This window comes from Hippoglossus stenolepis, chromosome 14, assembly GCF_022539355.2.
Source record: "Hippoglossus stenolepis isolate QCI-W04-F060 chromosome 14, HSTE1.2, whole genome shotgun sequence".
NCBI classification, from domain to species: Eukaryota; Metazoa; Chordata; class Actinopteri; order Pleuronectiformes; family Pleuronectidae; genus Hippoglossus; species Hippoglossus stenolepis.
The window spans coordinates 8898260-8914267 of NC_061496.1; the positions used below are offsets into that span (position 1 = coordinate 8898260).

Consider the following 16008-nt stretch of genomic DNA (forward strand, 5'->3'; position numbering starts at 1 on the left):
ATTCTGATGTGTCCTTGGGCAAGAAACTGAACCCCAAACTGCCCTTGACGTAGAAAGGTGCTTTATAAATACAGTCTATTCAGCATTTACACATGTTTGTCTTTCTACAGTTGTGAGGACTCTGATTACCTCTGCCAGGGATGTTATGTTTTCAGATAAAATCCACATCTAGTGACTTTAGATGTGGTTTCATAAGGGACCTGTTGGGCATTAGGAGAAGTTTGCACTCTACTGAATGTAGTTGACGAAGTGCATTCCCTAGCACCTTATTCTAATCTTAACTAAACTCCTAATTCCGACCTCATTGCTAATCCTGAGCTAAATCTAATTCTAACCCTGACCATTAACACAAGTGTGTTCTCACAACGTCACAATTATGTTTTTAAATCCAAATTGGTCCTCACAACCATAGAAAAAACACAACACACACACACAACACACACACACACACACACACACACACACACACACACACACACACACACACACACACTCGGTTGTTTGTCAACCACACAAAGCTGCTGTCTGTCCACCTGTTGTCTCTCGGAGCTGCTCCATTAGAAAGCATCAGTGGGTAATAGATGGATTTGCAAGGAGAACATGTAAAAAAAAAAGCTAATTTATTGCTCAGGGAAGGAGACAAACAAACTACTTACTTAGTGTCAGATGTGAAAAGTGTTTGTGCTGCGCCTACAATACCCACAGGGCAGATCGGGCAGATCGGGCAGATGCCACATGTCCCCGGACTTATACACATTGATTCCTTTTCAAACTATTCTCTATTTGCCACAGCAAAATTATTTTTTTACATTCTGTTTGCTATGGCGGGACAAATATATCATTGAGCTATTCGTAATATATTCATGCTTCAGCAGTGATGTGGTAATTGTAAGCGATTAGATGATATTTCATTATTTCTGCACATTAAAATCTCGTCTCTGATGTTTTATTTATGGATCTTTGAGTAATTTGTGTTGTTATTTACTTTAATTGTCATATGAATCAAATTTATAATGATCAACAGTATGCTGTAAGATTTACAATTCATATACAGGACATTGTGTAAGGTTAGTTGCAATACAATCAAAAAACACGACAATAAAGCTAAATCTTTTCCAAATAGTTTTAATAAAAACTGAATATTATAATCTTCAGTATTTTGATACATTGCAGAACGGCTGCATTAAACTAATGGGAGTATTTATAACGTGTACAGAGCACTTGCTTATTTCAAATTGTTGTCTATTCTCATACTCTTTGTTTTAAAGGCTGCAGGCTGCCAATAAAATGTCTTGATGTCTCATACGTTGTTAACACTGAAGTTCTGGACACTCATGTTCTTCCCCCACGTCTCTTGTTCTGCAGCCTCGGCGGGAATCTCTCCCCGTGGTCAACCAGGCAGTGCGGCGGCGTTTCTCTGGCCCGCTGCTGCTGCCTCCATTGCACCGACGACATTCCAGCCAGGAGCACCCATGTGACACCCGGCGGCTGTCTGCAGCCCATGTGCTGCCGCTGGAGCGACTGGAGGTGTTGTACAGCAGAGCGTTGGCCAGCCGTGATGAACACCGGTCAGTGTCACATATACACGCTTCTTCTTTTTGCTTTTTTCTGTCTTTCTCCTACTTTCTTTATTTCCTCCTTAGCTCTATGCATAGGAGCTCAGGAGGTGCAGAGTGTTTCATGGGGTCCTGTGTGTGTAACTTGGTGTGTATGTGCTCTATTGAGTGGTGACAGGAAGCACCCATTATATTTTGAAGCGGCTCTAGAAAAAAATAGGTGGATCCAGGATTTTTTCTCCTCATTCTTTAAGTGTTCAGGTGAAAAGGATCTAAAATAATCCTAGTGATGTTTTCACTAGTGGGTTTCATCTAAATTGTTAGAATTGATGTTTCGTTTTTCCCGAGAATGGGTCTTTTATATTTAAATACTTTATATTTACATCTGGAGCAGGTCCTCTCAACGGAGGCCGCCATGTTTTTTACATTCGTCTAAACTGGACAAACTAAACACCCTTTGAGTTTTTATGACAACTGAAGGTTTCCACAGGTTCTCTTTCATGTTTGGAAGAGGAGGGTGAGGTGAGGGGGTTTTCAACATGCAACTTTACCACTAGATGTCACTAAATTCTACACACTGAACCTTTAACACGGCGGCGTTAGCCTTTGACGGAGGTAGAGTCATATGCTTTAAATTCTGCCCGTTGAAGTTGATGCAGCATTTCATTAAAAAAAAAAGTGGGAACCTCCCTTTGTTTTTGTTGTTGCAATTCATCTGGTTGTTGTTATTCTGGTGTGTGTCTCTGGTGCAGTCAGCAGGATATTTGGTTGATCAATCAAGTGAAAATCCAATTTGGTCTTGTTTGTGGCAACAGAATCCCTCATTCTTTCTTTCTATCTTAATTGTCTTTCTTTCTTCATTTTCTTTCTCTCTCTCTCTCTCTCTCTCTCTCTCTCTCTCTCTCTCTCTCTCTCTCTCTCTCTTAGCGCATTTCACACACACACAAAGAAGGGGGGGTTTGGTGGTTCCAGGTGATAATGAAAACTGACTTCCGTTTAAAAAATACCTGGTAATTGCAGCAACAGGACCTGTCACTGTCAGGTCAAAGGTGTGTGTGTGTGTGTGTGTGTGTGTGTGTGTGTGTGTGTGTGTGTGTGTGTGTGTGTGTGTGTGTGTGTGTGTGTGTGTGTGTGTGTGTGTGTGTGTGTGTGTGTGTGTGTGTGTGTGTGTGTGTGTGTATCTCTTTGTTGTATACATGACTGCATCTCTTATTCCTCTTTAACACATGTCTATATGCTTTAGAAACATTGTGTGTGTGTTGACCAGACAATAATGATCGAGGGGGTGAATTCTAACAATAATGATATATATTTTTTGGGGGGGATACATCTTGTTAGCTAATGATATGGCCCAGATTTTTCTGTCAGGCTGATAAACACAAGCAGGTTTGGTGACGCACAGTAACTTGTAGGAGGCTATGTTGCTTTCCTGTCATGCTAATGAAGCACAACTTCATGAATGTGACTTTTGAGAGGTGGAATCCACATCATCACGTGCAACATGTGTGTCCCACTGATGCACCAGCTTGTTCATCAGTTATGCAAAGCAAGAGAACAAACGTACGAACAGGCTTTCAAATATATAATGAGATCTATCTCGTCAAACTGTGTAGACTCATATTCGATATGTTTAGTGTTTGTCTTCAGTTCACTCATGGATGAGAAACTCATGGATCATAGTGTCTGTTTGAAGTGAATCAGTTCTTAGTGGAAAACCAAATTAAAGAACTATAAAAAGTCGCAAACTGATGAAAGAGACTCAAAACAATCACAGGGAGACTGAAAATGACCACAAAATACTTCAACTGACTACGAAGAAGCTCACAGTTCACATTTCAGATGCCTGAAGCTGCAGGGAATGTGGTATTTTGACCAGATAGTAGATGACATAAAAGTTAAGTAAAGCCATGGTATGATGCCAGAGTAAAGAGTTAAAACAGCCATCCATTAGCTCCAGGATATCGCTTATCCTTTCTGGGTCATGGGGGGGAGCTGGAGCCCATCCCTGCTGACACTGGGCGAGAGGCGGGGTACACGCTGAACAAACCCTCAGTGTATCGCAGGACAAACCACCAATCACATCCAGAAGTGCTCGAAGGGACTTTGGGGCCCAAAGCAAAAGGGACCACAGACCACATCACACATGATATAGACATTCTAGTCTTCAACCAAGCCTTATGTAGCTTTTGGCAGAAAGCTAGTGCCATGTGGTCTCGTTAGGGGGTTTTCAACCATGTTGTTGCAGACTCCTGTACATAGGTGATCATAGAATTTGAGTGGGTTCTCACAAAATTTTGGTGACAGGGGATTAGCCGTTTTCATCGGCCCCCTCTCAGCTCGGGGGCCCCTGTTGCTACGCCCCTGTTCACACCTGTATACAGGAAATTTGGACATTTTGACATGAGGAGAACATGCAAAAACATGCAAAAACAACAGCCAAGTGAAAAACATTATTATTATTATTATTATTTTTTTTTTACTGGTGTGGTTGTCAGTTTGGCATCAGACAGAGACAGATGGAGGAAGCAGGGGAACAGTCAAGGGTGAAGACGGAGAGAGAGAGAGGGATGAGACAGAGAGCAGTTAGAGGAGGGATGAGAAGAGGAGGGATGAGAGAGGGAGGGAGGTGTGACTGAGAGAGGGATGAGACCGAGAGAGGGGGGTGTGAGAGAGGCAGACAGGGGCTTCAGCACTCCGGCTCGTGGACAGCAGCGCAGCACCATGCCGCTCTCTGTGCGCCGTTACGCAGCGTGAAGCGCCCGGTTTCCTCCTCTCGTCGCTGTCCACGCGTCTCTCCCGCGTCTTCCTTTTAACCGCTTCGATTCCACAAAAAAAAAACCAAGAAAAGACAAAGAAAGTAGAAAATGGAGTGTACCACGCTGAGCAGAGAAGGAGCGGGACTCGCGAAGCCGCCCAAACATCTGTGGCGACAGCCCCGGACTCACATACGGATCAAACAGCGCTTCAACTCGGACAACGAGCGCTACCTGTGCCGCAACCGGACCCTGGAGAAGCTGCGACCCGGGCTGAAGAAACCCCGCATGTCCTGGCCCTTCTCTCTGAAACGGTAACACCTCCCCCGGCTCAGGAGTCTGAACTGACCACAGGGTCAATCGGATTCATCGTTCACATTTCAGTGTGGAGGAAAAAGTCCAAAACCTGTATTTTTTTTATAACAGACTCATCTGATATTAATTGATATCAGCTAATTAATTGATGACTTTATTATGTACAAGACTTTATATGTACAAGGCTATTTTCACAATTTATTATTAGTTAATTACACGTTATAAATAGACATTTGTATAATTAAGTTAGACTGGTATGAACATTTATATATGTCAAAGTCTGACAAGGCAGTAAAGATAGAACAGTATAAATGAATAAGTCTGTGTAATTAAAATTAATAAACATACAGTAACATAATAAACACCACAGCAGTACTTTTATTTAGGGCTTTTAAAAAGTGGTTTTAAAACTATAATTGACTACAAACTCTGCAAACTCCTTCCAACTTGACCATCGAAATAGACGACACTAACTTTCATGTCGCTATAAACTGCCAACTCCGCCCTGTTTTTCCTGAAATGGATCCCTGGACATGCAGCAGATTGTGTACAGTCATTGTTTTTTAATGAAACTTAATGAAGAATACATTAAATGACAGATAGGACCCAGAAGCTTCTGATGAATCTGTTTTTCAAGGCATATTTATAAAAGGTGTGGATTACTGTAACCCCCTACTCAGAGAATTCCCCTTAAACGTTGCTTTAAGAAGCATCCAAGTCAGATCAAATATATTCACATCATCACATAGACTACACTGTGTTTTCAGTTGTTGGATAGCTGTGGATGCTTTGTTCACAATTTCAAGAACGTTTGTCTATCGTGCGTCTGCAGAAACATGTTTGTGTGTTTACAAACTGAGCTCGGTGTGTTTGAGGAGGGCTCGTCGTGCGTCGCAGAGTCTCCGCGGAGCTCGTTGGTGTCGATCAGCCCCAGATTCCCAGTGAGCCGCTTGGCGTCTGTCATCCTCGCCAGTTTGCCCCTGCTCCAATTAGCCCTCAGTGCACTCTGAGAAGCACTGAGACAATGGCTGCTGGTGAAAATGTCTGTAACTTGCACCCATGAACCTGTATCCTAGGGAACATTCTCATCACGTGTTGTGTCAACATGGCAGAAGGCTTTGGTTCACTTTACATTTCCATGCTGTTGTTGACCTGCTCTGTGTTCCTCAGTGGGCAACTTGTGTTTGGTTTGCTTTCTTGGAAAATGAGAAAATGCTCTCTTGGAAAATGAGTCCCGTTTCATGCAGGTTATTGCAAGTTCAGAAAACATGCACTTACTGAGTTTTCTATCAATTGTTGCAATGAATCAGATTCCCACAAGTATCATAATGAAAGAGGGCTGTTGATTTAATCACGGTGCTGCGCTGGGAGGTTGTTTTGGATTAAAAAGCCTGTGAAATAACATTGATTGAGTAAAACACAGGGATTGAGTGGGTGTCTCCTGCTGAGGCTGCCTGTTCCTGGGTCATATGCTGGTGAGGGATGATGATGATGGAGGAGGTGGGAGCGATGTTTAGCTTACAATGAAACACCCTGAACACCTCATCCATCAGGCTGATGAAGAGCTCTGGCCTCCCTCTGTTTCACTGTGTCATCTCCTACTCTTTTCTCTACCTCAATGAATCAGGGTTTGTGTCTCACCTCTTTTGTTTGTTATTTGTCGAAACAGCCGTGGTCCGAGATTGTGGATGCGTTTAACATTTGGAAGAGAGCGGTAGGGAAATAACATAAAGAGAGAGAACAGGAGAGAGATGAGTCATGAACCTTAAATTTATCATTTTTAATGAAAACTCATCATTTATGGGCTTGGCATTCAGTGTTTTGATCATTAATCTGCTCATCCTAATATCGCATCATTATTTTCCAATACAACGTGTTGGCGACAAACTCTGAGCGTCCACATTTGGTGGACGGTCTAGAAAGACGGAGGAAAATCTCCAATTTAAAACACAATAACCCATATTTGTGATGGGCTGCATTCGGGTTTAAACAAGCATTAAAATGTCATTTCAACCCAGCGCCGCAAACGACGCTCGCTGTCAACAAGCATCGCCACAAATCGACTGCACTTCAGCAGCTCTTGAGACTCTAAGAAATCAATAAAAAAAGAAAGCACCACGGCTCATCTCACCTCACAGGGTTGAAATAAGAAGACGGGGACAGAAAAATGTACTTTAAAGTTAAAGATAAATTGCTTTAGGGCTGATGTCACTACCAGCGATAAAGAATTCCAGATATGAGCAAAATGTCAGGGCTCATTCATCATCAATGTTGGATTAGTATACGTACTCTTGGTTCATTGTGTCCGTATTTGTGCAGGTCTTCTGAAAGCTCACGGATAAAACAGACGAACTGGAGCAGTACCACTGAAAAACATACGTCATTTAACGGTTACATCATTTAAAACAGACAGTTCTCTTTTCATATGTAGAGGCAGCATGAATGAGCCTTAAATGGAGCAGTAAGGTCTGAAATGTAAAGAATAACACAGAATAAACCCAGTTCATTCATCATGGGGGCAGCTGTAGCTCAGGTAGGAGATGTCATCCTCAGAAGGTTGTTGGTTCGAACCCAGTCTTCCCAGTCTTCGAACCCCAAGTTGCCCCGGACAGCTGTGCCATTCACATATATGCACTGTAAGAATGTCAGTGAATGGATGAAAGACAAAACTGTAAGTTAAAATAGAGAATAAAGATCCACTATTTGCTGTTTAGAGTTAAATTACAGTTTAAATATATGCAGGTTATCATAATTGGGACAGAGATATTCCTTTGTGTCAGTTTCACCATGAAAAATTGGAAATCCATAATCTGATTACTGTAGACGTCACATTTCATGAATAAATGCATGAAACTCATAATATAAGAGAAGCATGAACATGGACTGACAGTAGAGAATGTGTGTGTGTGTGTGTGTGTGTGTGTGTGTGTGTGTGTGTGTGTGTGTGTGTGTGTGTGTGTGTGTGTGTGTGTGTGTGTGTGTGTGTGTGTGTGTGTGTGTGTGTATAAACAAATTATGGATAGACAAACAAATAAAAATGGACGGCCCGGGTTCTCTGACATCAGCCTCTTCCGAGTGGCATGGGCCTGGCAATAACTCCACCGAGGTTTTCCTTCCCTCTCAATGTCATCTTCTTACAATGGACCACATCCCTCAGTCCTCTCCTGACGCAGTATCTGCCAGCGTGAGGGACGTCTACAGCGACGACTCGGCTTCAAATGATGATGACTGCATAGGAAATGAAAAGGGGTTGAGCTGTAGGTAGGAGTAAGAGCAGTGATTCATTCGGCCTCATGGCCACCGACAGCAACACCACCGTGTTTATTCTCCTCCTGCATACGGCTCAATTTTTTATTTTTTTGTCTGATTTGTGTCTGCGATTGCTCACGGTTCTGTAGATCTCCCTCAATACAGGTGGGCTGAACATTTACAGAACCCAGACTAAATCAGAAATGGCCATGATTTATCCCATTGCCTCTTAAGTTTCACAGTAAAATCACAGTTTAAAAATAGATTTTGTGAAATGAGTCAGTACATCACAGTATTTTCAATTCATTTTTAAAAAAAATGATGATACTGTTTGTTACTAACATTTCTGTCTTTAAGCCTAGTTGATGATTTGCTCGATGAAACTCGTCCAGAGTCTCGTCTTAACAATTATGAGGAGTTACCACTTTTCTTTATTTTCTTTTAAGGCAAAATATGTTCTCTTGCTGTTTGGATCTGTAGTGATCGTACGTTCCAAGTGGCTGCTGCTGCTGCTGCTGCTGAGAAAGGACCAGTGGTCAACTTGAAACAGAACGGCCCGCTTCGAATAGCACTTGTTACTCCGAGGTCGGTGAAAGATTACCCCTGTTGCTATGGAGCCCATCTGTTTTTCAGCGATAATGGCATAAAGGGATCCCTCCTGGGTTATTGGAGGAGGAGGAGGTGGAGGAGGAGGAGGAGAAGGCATTCGAGACAGAAAAATGAACGTAATCAAACATGAAGAAAAAGAAACAAAACAAGTCTGGACGAGCAGTTGGCTGAAGGATGATCAGTGGAAGCTAATGTAGTGGTTTTTAATACATAGAGCTGCATGAGCTGACCTGCCGGTGTGTGGCTGCTGCTTTGATCAAGTTCCATCCGTCGATTTAACGCCGCTGCAGAGGAGACGATCTCACAGCAAAATTAAAGGCTCCTGATGTTTTCTGCCTGTTTTAGTTCCCGAGGGTTTCACGCTCAGACAAAAGCTTTTGTGTTGAGGATCTTTTATTCTTCTATTCTTCAAAGGGAATAAGAATGGTTGTATAAAGATTACACAAAACTAGCAAAATGGAATGATGTGGAATGATGTGATATGGATCAGGGGAGAACGCGTCAAATTTTGGTGCAGATCTGGACCAGGGGGCAGATCCAGGATGTTTTTTCCCCCCCTTTCTTTATCTTTGCAAGATAGGGCGTTATTCAACATTTTCCCTACAAATAATTGATGGATCATGATGAAAAAAACATGGCACGTTTAGGGAACTGATAACTATGAGCGTGTGATTGACTTTAGGGACTGTTGGGCGAGGAGTGCGCTCTAGGCTGCCCTTACAGTTTCTATAATGTTTTTTAGTGGTTCTTCAGTAAATAATTTGCATGTAAAAATTAAAATATTCTACCAAAAGACTATAACTAGACAAAAACCTAGAACCATTAAAAAGCTAATTATTGCTCTTTTAACTCATGTATTTAGTTAATTTCTGGTTTCAATTATACAGAACCTCATTAGACTTTATATGTCTGTATTCAAATGGCTGGTTAAGAAACTAGTACAGTGACTTTTAAAGAATTAAAAGTATAAGCAAGAGCTGCATGTGGCCTTCCCCTTCTTTCATATCTACCTTGTTGGATCAGTTGTATATTTCTCCTCAGTAGAGCCAGTGCTTTTACACACATCACACTCAATCATGGCCTGATCAATGGTTTTTATAGTCAATCCGTAGAGTCTAATCTGTCAGGTACTCCCTTGGAGAGGACTGGAGAATTGTAAAAGGTGAGGATGAGCATTCACTCTGGTGGCGGCATTGATTTATTATCATCGCAGTTTATTGAAAAGCTGACGGTGGAAACACGAAGCAGCTTGTACTCTCCTCCGCGCTGTCACCCGCACACGATCACAGCGGTCCAGGGAGACACCTTCGCTCGCTGAGTTTGTTTTTCATCTGGGCTGGAGGCCGCTAACAGCTAGTCGTTCACTGGGGACTGTTCAGACACATGACAGGTCGGAAACGAGATAAACAAAACTCTGAGCACACTCGCTGTAGTAGCAGTTAGCTTCATCCATCCATCCATCCATCCATCCACCTATCCAAATACATAACATATCCACACAGTACATATATGCACAATTCTCTCAGTTATATTGGGAGAATCAAAACCAATGAGCTGCTGCATTGGAAAAATAACACTGAAGGATTTCTCATCTTCATGTAGCAATGAAGTGTGATTGATAACACAAATATGACTCATCTTAAAAGGATTTTTGATGTAGGACCAACAAGATGCACCACTCGCTGTTTTGAGTCGTGAAAATGTAATCGTCCATTCAGCTTCTTCAAACAGGCTGCATCTGTCTTTGCCGACAACCGAGCAACACAATCAAAATTTAAATCAGACGTGGTTTATTTATTTTACAACTGAGAAGCTCAACTTACTGAAAAGCACTGTAGTGCGAAAGTTTAAAATCTCCTTCTTCCTTTCTTCCTCAATATATTCATGTTCTTCCAACTTCGTATTTTAACCCACAAACAAAGGTTTTCACAAGAGCAACAAGTTTCCCTTTTCTACCATCAGAATTATGGGTGTTTGGGTCGTGGTCATGCTGAAACACACGTCTAAACAAATGTGTGCACACATTAGGAGAAGCAATTGCATACGGCTTCGAGTGTTGTGTCTCAATTCGCAGACTTAGATACTCACGCCTGCTATTTTCAATAGATAACTGTGTTCAACAACTGACAGAAACTGCGGACCAGTGACTCTAAAGTGAACGAGTTTTCATGATGTATCTTTATTACTTCATCTTTATCTTTGCACTGATGTAAAAACAACACTTTCAAGTCTTTTAGGGTAGTTGAATGCCGTAATTGTTTCTTGGAACCAGCAGCAGGTGCAGTGTCAGGCTGCTCAGAGGTACCGAGCAGTTATGGGATGAATGTGACATCATATTTCAATACTTGAAAAAAAAAAAAACATCAGTTGCAAGGTTAATATAATAAAATACACTGGGAGGATAAACCCTGAACTCGATGTCAAGCATTTTTCAATTTGGAAATATGATACTTGTCATAATGTCATGACAATTGCGGATAAATCAACTATGGTCAAGAAAGAGTTCAACTGTTATCGACTTTTTTTTACTTTTAAAATAAGCATATTTCCCTAAATCTAGAGCTTTTTCTCTAAAAATGTCCCTTGAGTTTGTTTAATTCACAGAGTTCAGTCTTTTTGGGGGCATTTTTCAACCCTGTTACCATGATTTCATAACAAATGTGATGCGACCAATGGTGAATATGCAGCCATTTGCTTCTCTATAATTTATTATAGGTTGGTTGGTTTGTTGGTTGATTAATTGGTTGGTTGGTTTGTTGGGTGGTTGATTGGTTGGTTGTTTGGTCTCTTGGTTGGTTGATTTGATGGTTGGTTGGTTAACGTTGGACAATTAAATCCTCTATGTTCCTTTTTCTTAACAAATTTACCATAAGAACTAGACAATCATGTGTAGGACTGCTCGGCCTTGTCGGAGGATTGTGCCTTTCTAATTTAATTTAATGTAGAAGAAGTGTGAGTCGGACACAAACTACATTTTAAAACAGTTTGCTTGAAACTCCAAACTTAGCTGTGTTAAAAAGACACATCCATCTAAAATAGATGTTTGTTGCCTTCTTGCTCTCTGTGCATTTGCCTACAGCTGGTAGTCAGACACATGTAGGATTGACAGTGTTTACTCATTTCCCCGGCAAACCCGACGGCTGTGGCAAAAAACCCAGAGTCAGGCCTTTCTGCTGTTGCTGCTCGCTTGATGAATTTGTTTGTTGATTTTACTCAGGATGTGATGCTTAATGGTGCTCTGGTGACCTGTCTTTTTTTTTTCACAGCCTCTCCTGCTGTGAAAGAACAATGAATGACTCTCTCTCTCTCTCTCTCTCTCTCTCTCTCTCTCTCTCTCTCTCTCTCTCAAAAGCTCAGCGTGATTGATATGAATCATGAAAAACTTCAAATTATTATCTGTAGACGAGTCGTATTATTGTTCCGCAGATGCTGCTCACTCTGACTCCAGGCTTTCGATAATTACTTCTGAAGCAAAGAAAAGAAAACATATCTTTAAAATTCTTCGTTAAAATGTCTAAAAACAACTAGTGTTATGTTATGTGTTTTGTTGACTTGTGAAACGATATTATCCAAAACATTTCCAACAATGTTCTAACACGGAGAAATCCCCAATTTTATCCAATGTGATGGGACGTTTCATTTAGGTCACCTTTTAATTACATCGTAAATTCCGGGGCAAACGACCCACGACGTAAGAAAAACACACTACTAGCTAGTTAGCCAGTTATTCAGTCTTTTCCTTCATCTGCTTGTATTGGTTACTCGTAATGGATCGAAATTATTAATTTCCGTTTGCTGCGTAGCATGAATAACTAACTTAAGTACATTACCTCCTCCGCCATAGTCGCGTCAGCTAGATTTACATCGTCAATTGTGGTGGAGACAACAACTCCCATGATCCCATGCTGCTTCTCACGGTCACCCCTAGTGGCCAAAAATATACAATGTATATTTAATTTGCGTACCATGAAACAAAAGTAATATAGTAAAATAACTACTTTTGCAGATAGTTTTGTATTAATTCAATACAAAATATCAGTGTCTGGAGCTTTAAAAACACATTCAAATTAAAATCCACTCTTGACCTTGTAAGAATACTCAAAAGTGCACTTACTTTTCTTTTTTTGTATTTCACACTGAAAAGTGTCCTCATTAATAGTTTGAAAATGATTGTTCCCCTCCGATGGGACATTTTGCATAATTCAGGGATAATAGCTCTATAATAGCCTGACCGGACAGACAGGGGCTCTTAGGAATGAAAATGAGCACCGTGTTATACTGTGTAGTCACGATGGAAGACAACTGCAGAAAGAGTGTGAGGATTTTTTTGCCTTTTTAAATTTTGCTGTGTATCTCAACGTTAACGCAGTTTATTAATCTGTGACAGGAATCAAACTCTGTTGTTTTATTTTCCAGCACATAGACTGACCCATCACCCTCACTTATTCTACACAGCTACTTATGAGCCCCCGGTCGAATGCTTCCCAGCCTATAACAGTTTATTAGCAACACCATGAATGCCAGAAAAACAGGAAATGAAAAATAATAATGAGTCACCAGACTGAGATGAGACATCGTCTCTTTGTGTTATCTCTCCTGTGGCGTCCCACTCACGACAAGCAATCTGTATCTAGAACCAGTTCATTGTTATCATCAGCCAGCACGGTCTCTCCAGTGTGAGGGTCACTGTGAGCTTTTTATACACCAGAGGACGCACGTGTTCATTATTATGAATTCTCCTGTCTTTGTCTGGCATTGTCTTCAAAATGAAGTTGCTCCCCGTGTTCTGCACTGCGCCGTCTGCTGTGTCTAAACTAAAAAGTTTAATTCAAAGGATTTGAGGTTATTTAAAAGTATTTAAAAGTGCCTTTTCAGACATGAACTGTCCAGAAATTTGGTCTATTCATTTTCCAGAGTTTGCCTTTTATTATATATATTATATGTCATGAACGCAGCATGAGATTTTCCAAGTCAGACACGTTTCCAACAGCAGGTAAATGTGTAGAACATTAAGGAGAAGGGGGGGTTGAGCATTCAGGAGGCAGGATATGATGTGTAAATCCTTTTTTTTTTATTACAGCATATTGTGACCAGCGTCGACTCTTATCACCAAAAGCTCTCAAATCTTGTTTTCATCTGCGTCTTTTATGTGTCACCTCTTCTTCATCCTAAGATATGTTTTTGCGTCCGTCTTGTGTTGGAAATGTTATCAACACATCCACTCGCTCACACGGACATTTTCCTGCTGTATTGTCACTTTTTTCCGAACATTTTACAAGAGGACAAGGGAAAGTTCCCGGGAAATGTCTGTGGCAGCTTACTCTGACAATTCATTTTCAGGAAAAAATTTCCGAAACCTGAGTGCATGTCTGAAAGCAGCTTGAGTCTAAAGGGGACACATTTGTGAGTCTTTCTGGAACCTTCAGTGACAGAGAGCCACTGGGAGGCTGTCGGAAGGCGATGCCTCTCAACCTCAACCTAGCTCTTTGTTGTTGTACGGTCAAATCTAAAGACTGTTCAGCCCCTTTCTTCTACAGTAGTGTGTGTTGTGGGGTGACGGACCGTGTGTGTCTGAGCAGCAAGCAATCACAAAAACAAATAGGGTTTCTGATCCATCTGGCAGCAGTGCAGCAGCAGCGCCGTGATTGAGCACTACAGGAGATGAGTAAAGCACTTCTCATCCATGTGAGTACACTGCCCACTGACTCAGTCCAGATACAAAGGATCAGAGAAATGAATGTGGTTCCTCGTGATGAACAATATCAAAAACAATACACACGGAAGAGAATAGAGACGTGAATCCCTGCCCTTGCGTCGACCTGATCCTAATCCTGTTAGAGTGTGATTTCATATGTTTGGCTGCTGCTTTAAGTGGAACAATAGAGAGGAAATTATTCTTTGCCCTTTTCCATATTTTTTATCGTTACAGACTGCAGAGAACTCTCACCTGAGCCAAAACACAGCAGCTTCAACACTCGACAGTTTCCATACTCATCACTACCAATCAGATTTCAGGATGAACTTGATCTTATTTTAAAACAATGATCCCTGAAGATCAGATCTGTTATCTGCTCCCTGACAATCCCATAAATACACAAAAGCAGCAGAAAAAAAATGCATCAGTATAATATGCTTTAAAGATGACTCATAGGTAATCAACTCCTCAAACTGCTCACAGTTCCTTTGACCATAGAATGAAAGTGACTCTATAATTAAGAAATAAATAGTTAATAATTGTTATGCAGTCTACATATAGAGAAAATTTGCACAAAAAGAAACAAAAGACTAAAAGCTAACTGTGCGCTGACACATCTGGTATCGTGACACACACCAGCGCTGCATTGAAATGGAGCTAGTTCAGAGACGCTGTGCCCCCCGTCCTCGACGCTTCCTCACACATAAACTGTAGACCTGTAATATCTGTAATTGCTTTAGTTTGACCGTTAATATTAGAGGCAGGGGCAACAGATCCATTCCTGGAGCAAACAGGGGGGCGGGAGGCATAATGACTCTGATTAATCACGGCCGTGCACATCTGTCGCTGTGTTGAGTCAAGAGGAATCTCCATGCTAATTACTCAGACAAGCAGCGAGAGGGATTTATCTTCCTGCTTAAGGAGGGAGGCTCGGACATCTCGCAGGGCAGCAGCGGCCGTCTCCCTGTCGCTGCTGTGAACCTGACAGTGTCGCAGCATGTTAATTATCCATCATTCACACAACCACATTAACTGGGATGCGGCGGTTTAATCGTCAAACACAAATTAAATCATGGTGGAGATGAGATGTTGTCTTGGTTTTGTTGTTTTCGTGCAAAAAATGTGGCTAAAGGTCATGAGCTGTTACCTTGTTAATAATAAGTAGCTACATGTTGTGACCGACGCTGCAATACAAAATGGGCGCTGCTCCCTGATCTTATTTGAGGTTTATTTCTGCACGTATCATGTGACGATCGCTCAAAGTGTTGAAATGATATGAGGCCGCTCCGTGCTCCTTTATACTAATAAACCTCAAAAGAGTCTGAGCAGTAATTAATTGATTTCCAAATGCTTTATGTAGAGCAACTAACAGCTCTGTCACTGTGTTCACATTCACAAATCCATTTCACAGTCGTCCTGCGATGTTTGCTTTGCTCCAACAGTAATCAAAGTGACACCCTTTGCCTCCGGAGGTTGTTATAATCTGATGAAAGTAATAATTTGTGTTTTCATTTGTTCCTAACAACATTAAAGCTGCATTAGGGACATTTGTATGTAAAAATACACTGAACAGCTTGTGTCATAAAGTGAGGACAGAAGCTTGGGCCTTGTCCCCTGGCTGAGAGGCTGTGGATCAGATGTAATTCAATTCTATTCTGACATATGGAGACCACAGACAAACCTCCCATATACACAAAGAGGCTTAGAAACTTCAGAGCAAACTGCAGGTTCAGATTTTAGTAACTTGAAGTACAAAAAAACTTAACTGTTTATACTATCAGCCACACAACATTAAAACAAGTTGTATGTTTTATTATGTTGCTGAGCCATG

At 41.3% G+C, this 16008-nt stretch overlaps 1 protein-coding gene across 2 annotated transcripts in view; it reads left to right on the forward strand.

The window, feature by feature from the left end:
* The window catches only part of LOC118120692 (cAMP-specific 3',5'-cyclic phosphodiesterase 4D), an 89393-nt gene that overhangs the window by 16596 nt on the left and 56789 nt on the right, over nt 1-16008 (forward strand). For both annotated transcript variants that reach the window (XM_035175870.2, XM_047342814.1), the window contains exon 3: nt 1366-1568. In XM_035175870.2, coding sequence (XP_035031761.1) covers nt 1366-1568 — 203 coding nt within the window. The remainder of the gene's footprint in view (nt 1-1365; nt 1569-16008) is intronic.